The 22507-nt window shown below is 36.1% G+C and overlaps 1 protein-coding gene across 2 annotated transcripts in view; it reads left to right on the forward strand.

The window, feature by feature from the left end:
* LANCL2 (LanC like glutathione S-transferase 2) overlaps nt 1-22507 on the forward strand; it is a 25279-nt gene continuing 2772 nt past the window's right edge. Inside the window, exons 1-9 of one of the 2 annotated variants that reach the window (XM_081971053.1) lie at nt 35-240; nt 375-485; nt 677-746; nt 5505-5622; nt 14812-15019; nt 15910-16057; nt 17527-17673; nt 20037-20219; nt 21432-21608. In XM_081971053.1, the coding sequence (XP_081827179.1) occupies nt 176-240; nt 375-485; nt 677-746; nt 5505-5622; nt 14812-15019; nt 15910-16057; nt 17527-17673; nt 20037-20219; nt 21432-21608 (1227 nt within the window). In that variant the 5' untranslated portion in view covers nt 35-175. Of the gene's footprint in view, nt 241-374; nt 486-676; nt 747-5504; nt 5623-14811; nt 15020-15909; nt 16058-17526; nt 17674-20036; nt 20220-21431; nt 21609-22507 lie in introns of both variants that reach the window. The other variant, XM_081971052.1, reaches the window with a different exon arrangement.

The following is a 22507-nucleotide window of genomic DNA, read 5'->3' on the forward strand; positions in this document are numbered from 1 at the left end:
GGGGGCAGGCTGAGATGGGAGAGGGCATGTCCAAACGGCTGAAGGTACAATTGGGAAGCGAAGCGGAGATGGAGGAGAGGGCGTTCAACAACCCCTATCCAGATTATCAGCCTCATGGAAGCACCGCCTCGGGCAGCAGCACTTTGGCTACCCCCAGCGACTTGGAAGGCAATCGATGCAGTTCGGCTTCGCCCCAACGAGACGACTCCCTCCCCTTCGAGAGCGACGGGCAGGTAAGCTAGATGCAGGCCCGGCCGGAGTCTCTTCTGAGGGAAAAGGGGCTCTTTTTGGTGTCAGGGCGTTCCGTTATGGACCGCAGGTTTCTCGCCTAGCATTTGTGTGCCCCTCTTTTAGGTCCCTCGCGTTAATACTAGGCTCCTTCGCCTCCAGGCCTTTCTCCACACCCAAAGCGTGTGGAAGAACTTGGGACCTAATCAAAGCCCCGCCAACGTCAAGAACTGGATGGAAGGGCTGTGTCCTTGTCTGTATGATTGTTTTAAAAAATAGTATATCAGTGACGTTTAGCTGTCTTTCACGTATTACCAGGCTGGTGGAAAATATAATGGGATGATTACTTTCCCATATACTCACTGATTGTAGAAATTCCCTCCCTCTTTTTAATAGCTATTTTTGTAATTCCATCTCATATACTGAAATTACTGTTATATCAATGGAGGAGCAGGATTCTATCCTGTGAACCTCATCTGCTTTATCAGATTTTTAGGAAGGTGTCTGGGAACTCCTATGTAAGCCTGTTGAGTGATTTGGGCCTGTCACTGCCCACTAACCCAACCCAACCCACCTTGCAGGGGTGTGTGAAAATAGGAGATAGGAACATTAGGGATGTAAGCAATGTTGAGCTGGCAAAAAACTAAGATAGGATAAAAATCAAATAAATAAATATGATGGAAGTATAAATTGGAGAACTTGTCATATGAAGTGATCGTCGCGGTTAACATTCCAGTATCTTAGCAAATAGACTTGAAGAAAATATCTGATATTTCTTGAACTATCATGAATTTTCACAAAGGAGCATGAAGTCTGCACTTTAATCAATTATTGAGAATTATCTCTTGGCAATCCCAGTCCATCTCATGCATCAGAACTACCAGTAATTTCTATGGATTTTCTTTCACAGGACATATACTGATTCGGTATAATATGTAATTATACTGAATCAGTATAAATTGGAGGTACAATTTGGTATGCTTTGACAATGTGGGGAAGTGTTAAGGTTTGTGGTAACAATTTCTGGCAACAATTTTCCCATGTTCTGAAATAAAATGTGCTTATTTGAGCCAGTTCAATATAATAAGTCATAGAAAGGTCACTTATGCAAAAGGAGGCTTTTGGAAAATAATTGTAGAATTGACTGACATCTTTAAGCAGATGACAGGGAAATCCATTATACCATGTAATCTGTACTCAGAAATAAGCCTTCCTGACTCCTGTAGGATCTACTTTCAAGAAGTGTAGCTATCTGCCCATTACATATTCTCTGGTTCTAAACCTGAAATAAGCAACCTCTCTTTTGGTATCTCCCTGAGTCTTCCAGGACTATAGCAACAAAATTCAATATCCAAACAAATAATAATGCTTGGCAGGATATTAACTAATGCAATCACCCACCCACCCACCATGTGCCTTGGATTTTTATTTTAAGCAAACTTGTCTAGGAGTGAACAAGAAAAAACAAATAAGCAAGCAACAAAAAAGCAGAAATCCAATTCCTGCTGTTTCCATGACTAGAACTATAATATTAAAATATTTTGTTATCCATTTTGCTCAATAAGAATTGGAATATGTGCTGTCAAGAGAAGCTGTTGTGTTTCACAGTTCAATACATGGTTATTTAGGTAAGAATATAAAGCTAATGTTTATAAATTCCAATCCAGTCTTAACCTTATTTCAGCCTTGCAAAAAAATTAATAAATTGTAATTTCCTAGTCTGCCAATTTTCCTTCCAAAACCTCTCCTCATTTTTCCTTTAACTGTCTTTTAGTGGATTTTTCTGTTTAGAGTAGAAACGTTTTGTCTTTTTTTCTTGTCCCAAAGACCAGTATATTATCTTGAAATAATTAATGACATGTCCCAATCCCTTATAGTTCCTGCCAGACATGTCATTTGTATAGTAATAATTGTTGTTTTTCATTTTCAACCACAGAGTAGGCTGCCATATATGGATATCTGGTTGTCACTTGGTAATTCACAAATCTGAAATGCTTGTATCCAGAATTGTTTCCAGGATACAGAATTGACACTAATGCAGCATCACTGGGCAACTACCAAATCTGCCAAGTTACAATATTTTTCTTTCAAGCAAAAACAATGTCCCTGGAACTACATTGGGATTTTTTTTCCAATTAAAATGGTGCTGATTACAAGACCAGATAGGGTTCCTCCAACTTGGAGGGAATCCTGTGAGTGAACTTCACTTTGCAATTCTGCAAAGCAGAACTGCAATTTTTCTGCTTCCTAATTGCATCAAAATAGAACTTTCACATTTGTACCTATAAGGAGAGGCAACAAGTTTTTTTTTTTGATGCAGTAGAGAAAGGCAAAGGTTTTAGCTAAAGGAAATCTGAATGTTATATTTAAAATATTTTAAAATATGTATTTTAACTATGAACTATAGATAATAAAAAGAGAAAACAATCATGTCAGACTTCCAAATTCATTCTCTCTGAAATCTACAGCTCCTACCATGAACGCTTGCCTGCAGTTCACACCTACGAGTGGGATTTTTTGCTTTTGTTCTCATATCCCATCTGTCTCATCTCCAGCTTTCTATTTCTGAATGCTTATATTTTCTCCAAACCAATGTCTATATTGAAATTAATAAGCAAATGATATGCACAATAACTGCTGCTTGTCATTTATTTTGACTCTAATGTCAAGACCAGTACCATAGTCTCATAATATTTTGTCAAATATAACTTGAGTACCTGAGTTATGACAGATGGTTTGCAAAGCACAATCAGAAGTTGCCTTCAGATGTCAGTTTTTTTTCTAGGACTAAAATAGACTTTGTGTAGTTGAACCATGAATATTAAAAATTAATTTACTGAGTATATGTACCCTGATATTTTGAACAACAACAACTCCATATAATTAAGATTCAGTTTAGATTCTAATTGGTTCTTTAGGAGTGAGTTTAAGACTAATGATAATTCATGGCAAACATTATTTAGCTGGCGGGAGTAGTTAATTGGGACAACTTCAGATGATTTAGTGATGTTTAGTTATTTAGCATACACTTGAGATTGATCATACTTTTTATTTGTACTGAAGACTCAGAGTTACCGCTTTGGTAAATCACCTAACATGGTCCCAAAAAGACTATTTTTATATACTGTCAGAAACCCTTACTGTAATTGATATAGCAAGCAAAGGGGAAATGTATGCTTGAAATGTATGCATTCATTTAAATGTTTGAAGTTAAATACACCAAATGCATTTAATATATATATATATATATATATATATATATATATATATATATATATATATATATATATATATATATATATATATATATATATATATATATATATATATATATATATATATATATATATATATATATATATATATATATATATATATATATATATATATATATATATATATATATATATATAAAATGTACAGTTCCAAAATTATGCCAAGGTATTGGACATCAAATAATGAAGTCCATACTCCAGCTCAGTATATGTATTTGGAATGATTCATGACTAATGGTGTGAAAAGCCACTGAAAAATCCATTATAATCTGCAGAATCACACACTATTGAATTAAGGGATTTTTTTCTAGAGAATAACTAAAAGCAGAAATTTAAATAGGTTTGAAAATGAATCTCTTTCAAGTAACAAAAATTGCTAATCCGCTGCTTAGAAAGAAAATATTACCCAGTGGCTCATAATTGTAGTATTGTCCAGTTGTAGGCTAGTTCTTTACAAAATACAAGACTTCTTCTAAAGAAATAATACCTTCTTGGAAATCTTATGGTTATAGATGGCTATTTTCTCTTTATTAGATGAATAAATCATTCCTTCAAAATATTGTATGACAGGTTGGCTAGTTTCAGCTCATTATTTTCCGCATATTATCAGATTCCTGTAACTCAAATTCAACACATTAAGTTGAAAGATTTGCTGGACATCTCTTTAAAAATATTACATTGAGCCCAAATAATGGTTGATACTTTGTAATGCAAACCTAAATCTTAATATAGATTTATGTAGCTTACCGTGTGCATTACTTTATTGAGTTGGTAGAGCATACATGTTTAACATGAAACATACATTGTTGCCAACTAAGAAAGAACAACCACCATCACTCAGGATCACTAACCACTGAAAAAAGTGATGACCATTTTTCACACATGACAATTGCAGCATTGCCATAGTCACATGATCAAAATTTGGATGTTTGAAAACTGGTTCATATTTACGACAGTTGCATATGTTCTGAGTCATGTGATCAGCTTTTGCAATCTTCTGACAAGCAAAATCCATGGGAAACCAGATTTACTTAACAACTATGTTACTAACTTAACAACTGCAATAGTTCACTTAACAGCTGTGGCAAGAAAGATTGTAAAATGGGGCAAACCTCACTTAACAAATCTCTCACTTAGCAACATAAATACCTGTAGTTGCTTCTTGTCGTCTTCTCCTCATTTATGAACAAATAGCAATCCATTATTAATGCTAAATTACAAAATTCTTGTTGTTTCAAAGAAAAAAATTGAAAAACAAAGGAAATTTGAATGAAACCTTACTGAAAGCATGCAATCATGTAGCAAGAAACAATAAATGGGTGCCATTTATTTTTATATTTGCTGCCAAAACAATACCTATAAAGTAAAAAAAAGGTGGTTGAAGCAGAGACAGAGTAGTTGTTGAAAGTTGAAAGTTTTGTTGAAAGTTTTACTTGGCCAGAGTAATTAAATCATTATGAAACACTAAGTCTAAAAGTTGCTGGATGTTATTTTCCTTTGAGTGCTAAACAAACATGATGCTTGAGCTCATACATAATGTTAGAACTTAATGTGGTTTTACTGGTTTGGCTTTCAATTTTGTGTGAATTAGGAAGATGTAAAACAGTTCAGGATCAAAATGATGAAATACAAAATACCGTGTTCCAATTCAGAACTGGGTTTGGGACATCCTGGAATGTACTGTTCTTGAAGGGGGAGTGTTGTGATTTCTGTTTTGTAGTCAAAATGCTGCATTTCAAAATGGAATATTTCCAGTAAAGTTTGAACTATTCAGGTAAAATAATTAATTCCATCCAAAACGGAAAGTTTTGAGGGTTAAAATATTTCAGTCCCCAAACTTTTTATAACCTCTCCATTGTTTACGTATTACATGTGTAATGTAATTTATTGCATAAATCTTATTATTTAAATGTGATTTATTGCTTAAGATTTGTATGTTTTATTCACGAAGTTTTAATTTGTTAACTGAATCAGACCTTTCTCTACCTTATCTTTTTGCAGATCACCCCATATTTTAATAAGAAAATTACAACTAAAATTAAAGACTTATTGCAGCAAATGGAAGAAGGCTTAAAAACAGCAGATCCTCACGACTGCTCTGCATATACTGGCTGGACAGGTGAGATACCTAAACTCTTTGATAGTCGATTTGGAAATGAAGTCATAAGAGCTTCACTATGTATCAAGCACTAGATTATACATTCAGGTTGCATTCCGTTGATATGCCAATTGTTGATAATAATGTTTTGCCTCTCCTTCTATGAATACATCTGTAGCATATTTGATAGTATTGTGAAGAAGGCACAGAACAAGGATAACATATTTGGAAAGGACCTTGGAGGTCTAACCCTCTGCTCAAGCAGGAAATTATATCATTTCAAACAAACGGCTGTCCAATCTCTTCTTTAAAATCTCCATTGATGGAGTACCCAGAACTTCTGGAAGGCTCACAAATGAAGAAAGGCTTGCCACAAAAGTAAAAACTAACAAAATAAAGCTTCTTCCAACATGATAAAAACAAGAAAAATGTCAAGGAAACAATTGGTCCATTGCTGGGAGAAAGTGGCAAGAAGGTGACAAGCAACAGGGAGAAAGCAAACTATTTAACTCATTTTTTGCATCTGTCTTTACACAAAGGGATAAAATAGTCCAACAGCACCACAAAAATCAGATTAGGAACACAATTGAAATAGGGAAGAAAATGGTAAGTGAGCACCTGTCTACCCTAGACGAGTTCAAATCACCAGGACCGGATGGATTACACCCCAGGGTTCTGAAGCAACTGGCAGACGAGATCTCAGAACCACTGAACTATATCTTTCAGAGATCCTGGAGCACTGGGGAACTGCCAGAGGACTGGAAAAGAGCTGATGTGGTTCCCATCTTCAAAAAAGGAAAAATAATCGATCCAGAAAACTACAGACCTATCAGCCTCAATACAAGGAAAGATTCTAGAAAAGATAATCAAGCAACGGATTAGTGAACGCCTAGAAGTAAACAAAGTAATAGCCAAAATTCAACATAGGTTTGTCAAAAACAGATCATGCCAGACTAATCTTATTGCATTCTTCGACAAAGTGACAAAATTATTGGACCAGAGGAATGCTGTCGATATTATTTACTTGGACTTCAGCAAAGCTTTGATAAAAGTAGACCATAATCTAATACTAGATAAAGTAGAAAAATGTGGGTTAGACAGCATTACCACCAGATGAATTCGTAACTAGCTGACCAACCGCACTCAATGTGTAGTCCTTAATGGAACTGCATCTACATGGAGGGAAGTATGCAGTGGAGTACCCCAAGGCTCTGTTTTGGACCCAGTACTCTTCAACATCTTCATCAATGATTTAGATGAGGGGATAAATGGAGAACTCATCAAATTTGCAGATGACACCAAGATGGCAGGAATAGCCAATACTCCAGAAGATAGGCTTAAGATACAGAAGGATCTTGACAAACCTGAACATTGGGCACTATCTAACAAAATGAAATTCAATGGTGAAAAAAGTAAGGTTCTACATTTAGGCAAGAAAAACCAAATGCACAGGTACAGTATAGGTGGTACCTTGCTCAATAGTAGTAACTGTGAGAGGGATCTTGGAATCCTAGTGGACAATCAATTAAATATGAGCCAGCGGTGTGCAGCAGCTGCCAAAAAGCCAACACAGTTCTATGCTGCATAAACGGGGGGATAGAATCAAGATCATGTGAAGTGTTAATACCACTTTATAATGCCTTGGTAAGACCACACTTGGAATACTGCATTCAGTTTTTGTCGCTATGATGTAAAAAAGATGTGGAGACTCTAGAAAGAGTCCAGAGAAGAGCAACAAAGATGATTAGGAGACTGGAGGCTAAAACATGAGGAACGGTTCCAGGAACTGGGTATGTCTAGTTCAATGGAAAGAAGGACTAGCGGAGACATGATCGCAGTCTTCCAATATCTCAGGGGTTGCCACAAAGAAGAGGGAATCAAGCTGTTCTCCAAAGCACCAGAGGGCAGAACAAGAAGCAATGGGTGGAAACTAATCAAGGAGAGAAGCAACTTAGAACTGAGGAGAAATTTCCTGACAGTTAGAACAATTAATCAGTGGAACAGTTTTCCTCCAGAAGTCTTTAAGAAGATGCTAGATAGACAGTTGTCTGAATGGTGTAGGTTTCCTGCCTAGGCAGGGGGTTGGAGTAAAAGACCTCCAAGATCCCTTCCAACTCTTCTATTTTATTATTGTATTGTATTATAGACATATCCAATTCCTGCAATTATTCTTTGTATGTTTTAGCTTCCATCCTCTAATCTTTGTTATTGTTCTCTGAGCTCTTCTTAGAATCCCCCATCTTCTTTTTAATTCAGAAGCATTTCATTCAGAAAATCAAATGCTTTTTTTTCCAAAAACATTTATTGGTTTTTATACATATATGGGAAAAGGTAAGGGGATACAAAAATTTTTGGCAGCTCCCACACTAGTGATAGAAACCCATCCAAAACTCACAATTTTTACAATCTTAAAAACAAAAGATAAAAGATAAGCAGAAAACAAGGTCTTATTCTATATTTTCAACCATGTGTTCATTCATTTTCCTTTGTCACTTTCTAGAATATTACCAATTGCTATTATTTCAAATACTTTTATTTTTGTGATCTGAGCCTTTTAGATATTGCTCCTTCGTCCCTGTCCCCAGAGGAAGCCTCAGCCCCCCCTCCTTCTTATCTTGCACCTTAGTGTCCCTTCCACCACCTTCGCTATGTTTGTCCTCTAGGAGGGGAAAATTCTTTTTAATGAAGGCTTCCGCCTCCTGCACTGTATTAATTCTTATCCTGTTTCCCTCCCAAAAAATCAACATTCCTTCTGGCAATAACCATCTAAACCAAATTCCTTTATTGTATAGTTTCTTTGATAAGGAGGAATACTTCCTCCTCTCTTATCTTTTTTGGAATCTGTTTAAGGATGGTGATTTCTTCATCTTTATATTTCAATGGTCTCTCCCTTTGGGTTCCGAGTACCTCATCCCTTGTGGTCCTCCTGAGAAATTTAACATGTACCTCCCTTGGAACATTATGACTTCTAAAATATGCTGAATTTATCCTATAGACTAGGTCCATATCCCACCACAGCTGTTTTTTATCTCTCTTAATATAATCTGCTAAGATTGTACTCATGATATCCTTAAGGTCTTCATTTTCTGTCTCTGGTAGGTTCTGGAATCTAAGAAAAAAGAACATTCTTTCAAATTCTATTTTTGCCAAAACGTTTTCCAATTCTGCATTTCCCTTCCAGATTGTTTTAATCTCTTCCCTCAACCCAGCCGCACCCTCCTCTAACACCACAATCCTTTGTTTATTTTCTGCAATATGATGTTTAACATCTCTGAGGTCTTCTTTGAGCTCTGTCATTTCTTTTTTCAATTCATTTTGACCCCTCATAATTTCTTGAAACATTTGAGAGACAGATAGTTCTTTTGGTCCCTCTCCTGTCCCTTCTTGCTGTAACAGTGAGGTAATTTTCGTTTGTTGCATACTGGGACTGGAGGAGGTAGATGGGGCCGAAAGTGACTTGCCCGTTGGTGGTTTCTTAGGCCCCATTTGTTTAAAATTCAGAGATGTAAGTCTTTTCCCAAAAAGATGGTGTCCGAGGATTGCGCAGCTGTGCTGATCCCAAGAGGCAAACAGAGCCGAAAGCGCCAGTTCACAGTTCCAAGGCACCGAGGCAAACCAAAAGAAGGGGATCAAATAGTCAAAGTTCAGAGTAGCCACATATCAGGGAGGGGTCTTGGTTTCCCTCAGAGAGAGTAATAAGGCTGAAGGTAGTTTCAAAGGGCAGACTTCATTTATAAGTAGACAAACGAAGAAGGGCGGGCGCCATCTTGGCTCCTCTTTCCACAGGGAGAAAGAAAACGGAAGTCTCTATCAAAGCTTTTAAAGGAAAAATGGTTCCATAGTCATTTCTAGCAGTTGTGAAACAATCTTTCTCAGTTAGCTAGTACAAGTGACAGGTCAGCCTTTGTTCTCTCTCTTCTAAGAGAGATCGTTCAAATGCCGCTTAATCCGAGGGGGGGGGAGAAGAAAGAAACACCCCCCTCTAATCTCCATTCAAATAGATTGAACACAGAATTTACAGAAGTCTGCTGCTTTTCTTTTAAACGGTCAGAGAGTTCAGGATGGATTCCCCACCACCAGGCTCCAGCCGCACTTCTCCAGGCAGACTCTCTCCTCCGGATCCATTCGGCAAAAGGGCGGACAGCGCAATGCTGTCCCTCACCCCCCCTCCGCTCCCCGGCTCCTAGGCGAAGCTGAAAAGCACCCCCGCCTGCTGCCGCCAATTCCAGGGGGCTTCAGCAAGCCGCCCTTCGGCAGGGGACCCCTCCAGGGCCCCCTGTGCTCCTTATGGAACCCACCGGGGAGACGAGCAGCGGACAACACGTCCGTCGCCAGCAGGAACCGGAAGTCGTCTCCAAATGCTTTTTTTTTTAATGTATGATCACATAGAGGGAAAATTCTTCCTTCTTTTGATGCAGGCTTGAAATATACTTAGTCATTGAGGGACAATTTTTTTCTGGGTCGATGGGAATACTATAAGGAGTCCAGACCACACTGGACTTTGGATTTTATTAAAATGGGCTGGTTTTTGCTCATTTGGAGGGGCACCACCCAAGAGCACTCTACAAGCCTCCTAAAGGCTATTCATGCCCTTTAAAAAAAACAGGCCCATTTTTGCAAAAAACGGATCGTTTTGGGGAGGTCTGCAGAATGCAAAAACTTTTTTTAAATTTGTCTCTTCAAAATCTTGGTGTGTCTTATACTTCGAAAAATACTGTAATCAATCAGCAATTGATAAGAGATGGTATAAAGAAGCAAACATTAATATTTGATCCAGGATCAATTAGGGTTAATATTTGGGATGACTGGAGACTCAAGCCATGGTAAATTTTCTGCAGGTTGATCAGAATAATCATTTGTTAACAGGGTATTGAAATCTCAACTTTTGGGTTTTTTTTAATTACAGTTTACAATTTTTATTCATTTCTGTTATTCTTATACTTTTACATAATATGTTTATTATTGTTGTGTTAATTGTTAACCATTTTGTTATTAATATAGTTTATAAATGTCAGGCCAATAATTTTTAAGTAGATTTAGTACATTAACAGTTTGAAATTATTTTGACCTGTTATCCAAGGGGGGTGGGGAAATTAACATTGCTGTATTATACTAATCAATATTCAACTAGGGAGGATGTTAGATGTATGTGTTAGTTTCTTTTAAGAGACTTTTTTTATTAATGTCTTTTTGTTGTATTTTATTCTTTTGTTTTTTAAAATATTTTTGTGTTTTGTATTTTAATCTTTTTTGAATAAAGTAAAATTTTCTATAACAAAGAAATATGTGAACAAAATGAAAACAAACAAAAATACAGATTTATTCTCTGAGATGCATAGATGGCAAGAAAGAATTGTTGAATTTTTGGGGAGTGAGAAGGGGGATTTGGGAGCTGTAAGTGTTATCTAATCCCCTTATATGGGTGTCTCTTAGAGGCAATGCCTAATGAATTGCAGAACCTGAAATGTATTATTACCCTGGTTGTTTCCAATGCTTGAATGTTCTGTGCAGCTCCTCTCCAGGACTGGCCAATAAGAATATAAGGTAGCAAAATAAATAAGGAAGAATTGATGCTGGGAATGGAATGGAATTTGTGGGCACAGCATATGCATTGTTTTTGCAGGACAAAGTTTACATAGAGATACAAGATAGCATACATAGTTTTTCATACCTCTTACTTTTGGTACCTAGTTTTTCATTTGAAGCCTTTTAAAGTTTACACAAATGATCCAAAATTTAACATTTTTGTCATATTTTTAACTCCACCATGTAGCTGAAAAGACACAGAATAACTTTAAAACCTAAAAGATTCTTAACAAAGAAAAAGAGGGAAAAGGAGAGATAAGAACAGAGTTGCGCAGTAATTTTTGATTTGGATAAATTGTGATAATGATCATCTGGGATATAAACAATGGAGGAGCAGTCCTTAGAACTGGTTACTCAGATCACTATTGGAGAGCTATTTCTCCCTACTCTCTGTGCTCTAGCCTTGTCCAGAGATTGCTTCCAGGGATTAGCTCAGGGAGTGATCTAAAAAGCTGGCATTTTGGTAGAGAACATTTGCTTCTTTGGTTTTGTCCCAAACAAAAGTTAAATTTGAAAGCAGATTAGCCCACTCTCTATTATTAAAAGGGATCAGTATTTTTCAGTTTGTTCCTTCTTAATGGCTCTGGAGGATGCAAAACAGGCAGATGGCTCTGGAGGAGGAGAATTGTAGCATTTGTGATTTATTTGCTTTAAAAAATGGAAACAGCTGAATGCTCCTGAAATGTTGCTTTTAAAAAAATGTTGCTGCCTCTCTCTTGCTTTTTTTTTAGAAATGTAATAGTACAAAATTCTGGTGCAGGTAGGTCACTGCTAATTCATTCTTGAGTCATTATGAACCTTTGACATACAGTAAGAAATAAGAGGAATTGTATCAGTCTCCTAGGAGAAGGCTTAGTTTTGAACATGAACATTTAAATGCAACATTCTGTTAAAATATTTTTGGAGCTTTATGTAAGTTAAATGTAAATCTATTCATGTTACTTTTGTTTTTGGAATTGTTTTCCTTCCCATTGTGTTTATCTTCTTGGAGAAGCTTAGAGTGACTTATATATGTTGTTATCCATTGTGCAGCCATAGATCTTGTAAGACAAGCTAGGACAATTGATAGTTAGGGTTAGCGTTAGTATTTTTTTTTCCATTTTAATTGTATTTCAATAAATACTATGATTTACCAATATGCATTATTTGCCTACATACTTCTCTTCAGTGATACAAAATATAGTGGTACCTCAATACTCACTGTTAATTGGTTGGAAGCTCAATGAGTACTAAAAATGATAAGTGCCAAATAAATCACACTATCTTTTGTGTTGGCTGGGAAGGACTTCCTATCTGTCCCTTTTCCTATGTCAGCGGCCTTCCCAGCATAGCAAACGTCCTGTACATTCTCCACAGCAATCCCTCTTTTTCTATCTCAAGAGTACCAGTACTGGGATAACATTTGGCATTTTCATGCCAAAACAACTAGACACAAATACAATTTTCCCCCATGCCATCACTGCTAAACATCTAATTCTCACAGCACTGTCTAAAGATATTTACCATGTATTGCTGTATTGCTATTATCCTTCTTATCTTACATCTACCATCTATTGATATCTTATGATTTATCACTGGTTTGTATCTCATGATTTATGACTATCTTTATGATCTATGACTTACTGCTTTGTTGTTTGTATGTACACTGAGAGCTAATACACCGGAGATATTCTTTGTGTATCCAATCACACTTGGCCAATAAAGAACCTGTTCTGTTCCGTTCTGTTCCATTCCATTCTGTTATATTATATTTTGGGGTCAAAATGCATTGAGTACCAAATTCAATGTTTTGAAGCAGTCAATACAAAATTAACACTGTAGAAAACAATGATTATTATACATTATACATAACTCCATCTACTTAGTAGTAGCATTTTTGGTCTATATATTAAGCTATCTAAAATATACCTGATTCATTTGGTGGTGTTAGGACTATAATTGCTAAATCCTGATACTTCTGAATTACACCAATTGAAAAATGTTGATCTAGAGCAGGGGCCAGCAGGCTGCATGCATTACACGCTGGCCATGCCCACCACGTTTTAGTGAAAGAGGGGGGGGAAGCAATATGTCACATGACCACAATGTGACGACACGAGTTTGAAACCTCTGATCTAGAGTAATGGAAGTCAGTGGATTTAAATAAAATCTTCCTTGAGTCAAAGACTTTTGATAATTTTGTGCACATAGCCAGGTAATTTTCTTGGCAGTAATACAAAAGTGAATTACCATTCACACGATATTTTTCACATTCTTGATCTAGTTTTACAGCCCTGGTATTCCCTTCAAGTATTTATGATGTACAATCCTTATTTTCTGACCAATCAAACAACTACTGCTATCTTTTGAAGCCAGTACATTTTCCCACTTGGGTTTGGTAGGCTAATAGACAAAATGTACCAGGAACTGAAATTGAAACAAAAAAATTGGAATTCTGTTAATACCCCTGAATATCTGAACAGCTTGAGTTCAAGTGGTTCTCCTTTTTACAGTGCTATCAGAAGGTGATCTTGGGAGATATCAATTTGACCTCCATGGGAATTGTCCTGTGAAATAGCGCTTGGTTGATCTTGTTCCCATTATTTAATATCTATGAAAACTATACATGGATATGAATCAGCTCTACCAGTACATAATAATCCCCAGTTGCACTTCTTTCCTGAAAGTTCAAGATTGGCTATTTCAGGAGCTTCTTTGGAGATGTTTTAGTCTGTAATACTCTGATGCTGAAGAACAATCTAAAGATTAATTAAAACAAGTCCAAGATTTTGGTAATTACAGCAACAGCACTTAGATTATATATTGCTTCATAATGCTTTCCAGCGGTGTCTAAGTGGTTTACAGAGTAAACATAATGCTCCCAACAATCTGGATTCTCATTTTACTAACCTCGGAAGGGTAGAAGGATGAGTTAACCTTCAGTTGCTGAGAATCGAACTGCCAAACTGCTGGCAGTCAGCAATCAGCAGAATTTGGCTGCAATACTACATTCTAACCACTGCACCACCAAGGCTCTTATATGTGGTCAACTCTCTTCTGGGTGAAACTGAACTTTCCCATAAGAAACCTATTTTTATCTGGGAGCTCTACAGGGGGGATTTTGATTAGTTTTGGCTAATAACCAATTGCATCCCTTTCTGGGGAAGATTGATATGATGTGGGTGACACATCCTGGGTAACATCAAGTATGGCTTTCTACAATTGCATCTCTACATAGGGTCGAACTTGAAAATAATGTAGAATTTGCAATTGGCCCAGAATGTGGTAATATGAGTGATGAAAGTCCACAATTTATCAGTATTGAAACAGTTATATAGATATTTTGCAAGACTGATTCAAGTAATTCTCTTAGTTTTTTTAGCAAAAATCAACTCTTACAGTTTTCTCTTACAAGAAGAGCACTAGAGAGTTATAGAGAGAAGGGAAAAAAGAATAGAAAACAGTAAGGAATTGTTTTTATGCCGTGTGATACTTTAGTGGTAGGCCTTGCTCTTAACATGTGTTAAACTACTGGATTTAGATGTGTACATGAATGATGCGTGCAGTATATCAGATATGTGATCAGAGGTGCAGAGAAAACCACCAACTAAATCTTCCATCTTTCTTTCTGTGTGACAATTTCAGGCATAGCCCTCTTGTATCTTCAGCTATATCGTGTGACAAAGGAGCCAATTCACCTACAGAGATCTCTGGATTATGTGAAGAGAATTCTACGTAATCTGAATGGAAGAAGAGTTACGTTTCTTTGTGGTGATGCTGGACCTTTGGCAGTGGGAGCAGTTGTGTACCACAAGATGAAAAATGATAATGAATCCAAGGAATGTGTGACCAAGTGAGTGGGTGAAATTGACTAGGAAAAAAAGACTAGATCAACTTGGTATTCCTTGGTAAAAGATTGCCTTTTGGATTGTTTCGGCCAGATGATTACTGGCAAACAGTCCCAGTAATCTCCCAGTAATCCCCCTGTCGATGATGATAGAGCATTTTTGTCGTCATGTTGTCCTTTTTTCTATGCTAAATAATGACCTATTTTAATTTTGTGTGTCACTCTTAATTTTTTTATTCTAATTTTTAAAAATATTCTGGAAAGTAATATTCTAATCTTGAGGCTTTTGGAAAGTCTTCCTGTCGTTCAGGTACTTTGAAATTGACAACAGTCATGATTGAAGAGTCAAAAAGACCAAATGTTTGATGTTTGCATTCTTTATGTTATTTCTTGCCTCTACATTGGATGGTTGATTGGCTCATAGGGATTCCACTCTTCTATTGATGTTTATATTTAGAATTTTAATCAGTTGCCTGCTAATCCATGCCTGGTGGAAGATTAATCTCTGCCATACTTTTGCAAATAATATCTCTCTGTCACATGGAACTTCTCCATGCCCTAATAATAAGGGGAGTATTGTAAAACATAAACAAAGAGTGATAAAGATGAGATTATAAAAATGCTTCATCAAAAATAAATGAGATTGGAATCTGTAGAATTGTCTCCCAAAATATCTGGCTGCCAGGGGCATTTATGACGGAGCTTTTAACAACTCCAGAAGCTCCTCCCGCTTTCACATGTATTGCATTATCTTTGACATTTTAGGAGGACATATCCTACATAATCTGAATAGAAATCAAATGAAGATTTGCAGGAACCCATCCCATAATCACATCTGAGATTTAATGTAAAAATGAGAGTGCTATTGCATATTTCCTCAATTCTGGTTTGCACAGACTTTTGCAGCTCCAGAGAATAGTCCTTGCTTCAGATTCTGACCTTCCAGATGAGTTGCTTTATGGAAGATCTGGCTACCTGTATGCTTTGCTTTATCTGAATACTGAAATTGATCCTGAGACAGTGCCACAATCAATAATCAAAGAGGTAAGGGAAATACAACAAAACCTTGATTTTGTAGACTATTCAACTGTCTTTGTATGTAGGATTTGTCATCTTTGTATGTGAGATTTCATTTTCCAAAGAATAAAAAACCACTTTTCCCAAAACCTGATGTCATTTGCATAATCACACAATTGACATTTGTATTAATTTACATCATTGCATAATTACATAATTCAATTTTAATATTGTAGACACTCAAATTTAAAGAATACTAATTTCCCACAAATGGATTCTTAAATCCAATTGTATACTTTTTGTATACTTTTTCTTTCTTTCACTGATATTCCAGAGAGTTCAACTTGAATTATCTGCTTTGGAAAGGAGGCTATTTCTAGATGTTCATAGTGCTTAGTTCTTGTAATTCCTATCTTCTTTTTTGTATATCCCACCTCAGCCGTTTCATTGTGCTGAACTATGCTACACTCACCCAAGTCTTTCTTTGCCTTTTCCCAAATGTTTTATTTTAAAACTCCAGCCCAGAAGCAATCAGGAGGGGAGTTGCTTTTCATTTTTTAGGTTTACCTAAGACACTAAAGCTCTCACAGCCATCCACTTTGGACTGATAGTTTTTTACTTTAAAGTATCTATTTTGCCTCTAAATGTTTGGAATTTCCAAACATCTAAAGCAGTGCCCACATGATATTGCTGTCCATGCCTGTGTACTCCCAAAAAAGAAGGTAGAAAAAGACACAGATATAGTCCCTGGGGTCATAACTTTCCTCTTGCTCTGTTCTATTTTATAACCCACCTTACCTTCTTTCTTTTTCTTTGGTACAATGAGTGTCTGGTTTTCTGTTGCAGTGTATTTTGGGGGTGCAGAGTATCAAAGGACATAGTATGGCTCATGGAAACATCCACATTGCCTTTTGAAACCTGGAAATACTCCCTATTAAGTAATGGTGAAGTTAAAGCAATAACTTGATATCAGCATTCAAGAGCAGGAAAGGAGAATGCTTAGTTTTCAGAAAATTATAGAATATAAACCAAAAGGTCCTGGGGTGGGGGGATGTCTTAACCAAAGATGAATAAGTCTTGTTTTCCAGCATCTAGCCTTGTTGAAAACTTATAAAAACTAGTAATAACAAGATAAATCATTCAGGGATTCTGAAATAGTCCAGAAATGAAGGAAATCAGTGATAGCAAGAGTGCTGTCCAAATAGGTAATATATTATTATTCCAACAAACTTAGATATTTTAGTATCCCCTCTAGCTTGGTAATAAAAGTGATTTTGTGGGTGATAAAATATTGCATTATATAGAAACAATGACATGATAGCTTAGGAAATCTCAGGTGCTGTCTGAGAGTAGAATTGATTCCTTTGTATCCAAGGAGCCTCTTAGAAAAGACAAGCACTGCAGGAATATATTTGCATTGCTTAGGGAAAATAATAATTAAATTAAAAGAACAATGTACTATTATATTGGTATTTTTCCTCCTCTGTCTGCATAAGGTTGTGGAATCCATCATTGAATCAGGGAAAAACTTTTCCAGGGAAGAACGAAAGACTGAGCGGTGCCCATTGCTGTACCAGTGGCACCGGAAACAGTATGTGGGGGCAGCCCATGGTGTGGCTGGGATTTACTATATGCTTATGCAGGTGATGTCCCATGTTTCAATAGAAGAGAATACCTGTAGCTCAGAACAGTTGAGTGCTTGGGGTTCTTTGAGCATGGTTGTTTGCTCACAGTTCAGATATTTCATTACCCAACTAGGTAACATCATCAGTGCTTTTCTTCTTGGTTGTTCCTTGATTAGCATATTGTTTTTCTGTGTGATTTTTTTTGTCTGGTGTTAATCCAAAATTGGAGGACCATCCAGACCATCTTAAATAAACCAAAAATCCTAACAGTAGAAGAAAAGAAGAAAAAAAACCACAAGAATTATCTATAAAATAAATAAAATATAGAATAAGGACTGTAACAAGCACTATTTATGGCAGCCAAACAGAAGACTAGCAGAGCACATCCATGAACACCAAGTAACAGTTAGAAGACAAGAAAAGTCCTTAATCTCACAACACAGAGACAGACTCAAATCACAATTTCAACTGGGTCTCTGTGAGTATCAAAGACCAAACTAAACCCAAGAATAGTAGAGAACTCCTAAATCATGGCAATTAGACAAATCAGCTATCAATGAATGTATAGATAAGCTACATTTACACATCATTCAAAAGAGCCAATAAAATGCTAAGAAGAAAACAGAAAAACATAATATCCTTTGCAGCAATCTACACCAAATAACGGCCGATTAATACCAGACCAATAATCAAGCACTGGCAGAATAAGCTACTGAGGAAGTAAATGCTATACTCACTAGCACAAATGATGCTACCTAGTTGAATGAAAGTTCTTAAGCAAACCAACCTCAGCACCAAGGATTTCATGATGTTCCAACTGTTCCACGTATTTGTTTTTTGTTCATCTAATTCTATAAAGGTCACTTTTTGCAGCTGTCTACTTTTCAGACTATACTAAAAGGAATTCTTTAATTCCACCTTGAAATATTGCTCTACTGGGAGAGTACAGATCTTTTATTGGGGAATCCTTGTTTGGGAAGGGAAGCTATTCAATAGTAACTGGCAGTTTCTCAACATTGTGGAAAAAGCCATTTATTCCTGTTCAGAACCATTATAAACAGTGAGCAAGATGATTACTTAATTTTGGAGAACAGATCAGGCTTGGCCCTGAGTGAACACTGAATGAACACTGCCTCTCCAATACTCTGATCCTGCACTCAAGACACTTTTGCTATTTCTATTAGTCTATTTCTTGATGAGGCCAAGAGTTTAAAGTGGCTCTAAAGCAATACAAAGGGAAGCCCTGGCTGAAATGAAATATTTGCCATCAATTGCCTGCATAGAGCAAAGTCATTCTTGAACTGCTGCTTTTGCATTTTGCCATTGGCCAATTATTGATATAAGCTGGGCTGTTAAGAAAAGGGGAAAGATGTCCACATTGTCTCCAGACAGAGGGGTGGAAACAAAGGATGAACACATTGTGGTTGAATCCCAAATGTACATCTGTGCAGGATAATCCACATTATGAGATATAAAAGCTTAAGATATTATAGAAAGAGGAGGAAGCGGTGACTTGGTCCTATAAGTAGTAGCATATATGAGATGCAAACCCAGGATCCTAATTTGTTGCTTCCAAATGAATCAAAGATAAGTGACTGAATTGGTATAGTCATCATTGTTATTGACTTGCAATCCTGTTTTGTTTGTGTGCCACAAATTAAGAGCCTGGGTTTGAGCTTCAGGATGGTATCATTTTTCTTGTTTTATCCATTTAATGAATAAATGAAGAAGCTGCTCAAGTCCTGTTCATGCACATCTTGATTATGTATTGTGACCCTTGAATACAGATTTCAAAGATTTATAGAGCTATTTCACAGCAAATATATATTGTTGCATATGGAATTTATGCATAGTAACTTTGCAATCCCAGTTTAATGTCCAAACCAAAACCATTTGTCTTCAAGTATTTTACTATTGCAAAATATGGAAACACCAAACATGTAGGAGAGCTAACACCCCTCTTGGTATATGAACAAGTTATTCTTCTACTTTTCACAGAAAGCTAAGTGAATCGTATTACTGTTAATATTGTTTAAATTCTTGTAATAATAATAATAAAATAATAATAATAATAATAATAATAATAATAATAATAATAATAATAATAATAATAATAATAATAATAATAATAATAATAATAATAATAATAATAATAATAATTTAATAATAATAATTTATTAAATTTCTAGACTGCCCCCTCTCCCCGGTAATACACAAATCAATACATAGTGAGCAAAGGGAAATTTAGATAAATTAGGGCATTTATTTTCCAGATCTTCAGCATGGATATGAGGCTCATCAAATTGTGTGATCAAAAGATTTCATTTTTATGACAATGTATTCTTTACTGGGTAAAAAAAAAATCTTATTTACTTTTGCAGCCAGCAGCTAATGTTGAACGGGAGACATTGATGGAACTTTTGAAACCAAGCATTGACTATGTGCGGCATAAAAAATTCCGATCTGGGAATTATCCCTCATCCTTAAGCAATGAAACTGACAGGCTGGTGCATTGGTGTCATGGGGCACCTGGAGTCATCCATATGCTCATGCAAGCTTATAAGGTGCGTCCTTATTTGAACCACACAAAGATAGTAAAAAATATGTGCTTTGAAATGAAAAGTATTTTTTCAGACTTTTAATATTAGCCTATGTAGCACATACTATCCATTCTTCCAACACTTTGCAGTGTTTCTTTATAAAATGTAATGCAGTTTTTATTCTTCTGTGCGTTAATCAGGTTCATCTTAAAATTGAATTAAGTTACAATGCTTGTTTCCCCATAGTTGAGACAAACTCTGTTTTAAATAAAGTTTAAGCAAAGCTGCATTCTGGCTGTTTCTTTTATTAGTTCTGTAGCTTGTAACATAAAAATCTATATTGAATATTATAAATTGAAGCTCTATCTTGTTTTGAGAAGCTTTCAGTTTGGATTTAGACAGTGGGGTGAGACAGAAGACAACAGATAAATTACATTAGACCTTTGAAGTCTTTAGCTGGAAATTCGCCTCATCAAAGAAGTTAGTTTTTAGAAGTTTTGTCAGCCTTAATACTTTCATGTGCTCAGGTAGCTATGGGAGTAATGGTACTGAATAGGGCTTTTGCAAGCAGTTTGAAATACCTGGATGACAGTTCATGTGGATGAGCAATTCTGCAGAGATAGGTAAATGTAGATACTTTTTTCACAAAGAATACTCTTTCCTACATAAAAGAATATTCCCCTGCCCAGTTCCATGGCAAAGCATGTTTCATCCCTCCACAGAGAGAGTGCAAATAGTCTCTGGATATTTCTTTGCACAGGTAGCTTGATTTACAGCTAGTAAACATTCCAAGCTAAGATAGACCCCCCCCCCCCCAAAAAGTTGCTTATAACCCAGAATTAAAGTTCTAGTGACCACCTCCCTCCCAGTACTTAGGTGACATTTTAGGCACTCAGCAGTGCCTCACATTTATCTCTGTTTGCAGCATCCTGTGGGCACATAACTACAATTAATGTTTTTTTGCCAGAAAGCAATGTTTACTGCCAGTTTTTAGCAAAAAAAAAATGCCCCATAGAAAACAATGTGTTTTTCCTAACAATCATATACTTAAATGACAATTGCAAAATCAGGCATGATCATGTAGTGACTAGTTTAAAAACCTTCATGCTAATGACCATAATTGCAGGCTTAATTGCAATTGTAAGTAGAGAACCACCAGTTACAAAACTTTTTCCTACCTTGTGCTGAGGTTTAGCAAAGAATGGCATCTGGTTTTATGCTTCTTGATATCCACAGGTCTTCAAGGAAGATAAATATTTGAAGGATGCTATGGAATGTAGTGATATCATTTGGCAAAGGGGGTTGTTGAGGAAAGGATACGGAATCTGCCATGGGACCGCTGGAAATGGCTACTCTTTCCTGTCTCTCTATTACCTTACTCAAGATAAAAAGTATCTTTACCGAGCTTGCAAGGTACTTTCTTCCTCTTTGTTTAGAGAAATACTAAGCCTCTGTTCTTCTTATTGATGTATCCCTGACAAATTTCTTTTTTTAGTCAAATCACCAAGAAGAATAAGCTACTCTATATTCCCATAGTCAGAAAAAAATACTGCATAAAAGTACCATTTAATTTTCTAACAGAAAGGACTTCATAAATCAAGATTACTTCGAACACAGTAATCACAATTTTCTTTTAAGTCTTCCAGTTGTACTAAATGAAGAATTAATTTGACTGCCATCTGCTAAAATTATTACCACCTAAAGGGATAGTAAGGAAAACAGATGTATGCCCAGAATCTATATTTATTATTATTGCAGAAACCAACAGAAAAATCTGTATTCGGAGGTACAGTGTAGGCTGGTACCAGCCAGCCATGTTCCCTTCTAAAGTGTTCTATTTCATTTCTCAACTGTGCCCATAGTTTTTCCCATTTCCACCCTCTCCCCAGCCAAGTATTTAGTCTCTATTTTCCACCTCAGTTGTCTGTCTACTGAAGATAGGCTAGATAAGTACAGGACTCTATATTTGCAAATTTAAAAGATGCTGCTAATTTGGTTGGGTTTGTTTGTTTAAATGCAAGAGTCTGTCACAAAATCTATTAGCAATTGTTAATAGAGGCTATGGAGAATCACAGCTGATTTTCTTCCCAATTTAAAAAAAAGTTTCAATGAGGAATTAGATTTTTACTTTATTTATTCAGTCATTTTAGTGGAGGTATTTGGAATTAAGGAGCAAGAGTGTGCATGATAATGTTGATAATGATAATACAATTTATTTTTGATAAAAATTTGAATTTAACTAAATGAGGGTCTAAACTAGGGATGGCCCTTATCTTCTGACAGTTCAGCAGTTGAATTTCTGAATTAATGAC

The sequence above is a fragment of the Natrix helvetica genome (assembly GCF_964273705.1).
Source record: "Natrix helvetica genome assembly, chromosome: Z".
Classification (NCBI taxonomy): domain Eukaryota; kingdom Metazoa; phylum Chordata; class Lepidosauria; order Squamata; family Natricidae; genus Natrix; species Natrix helvetica.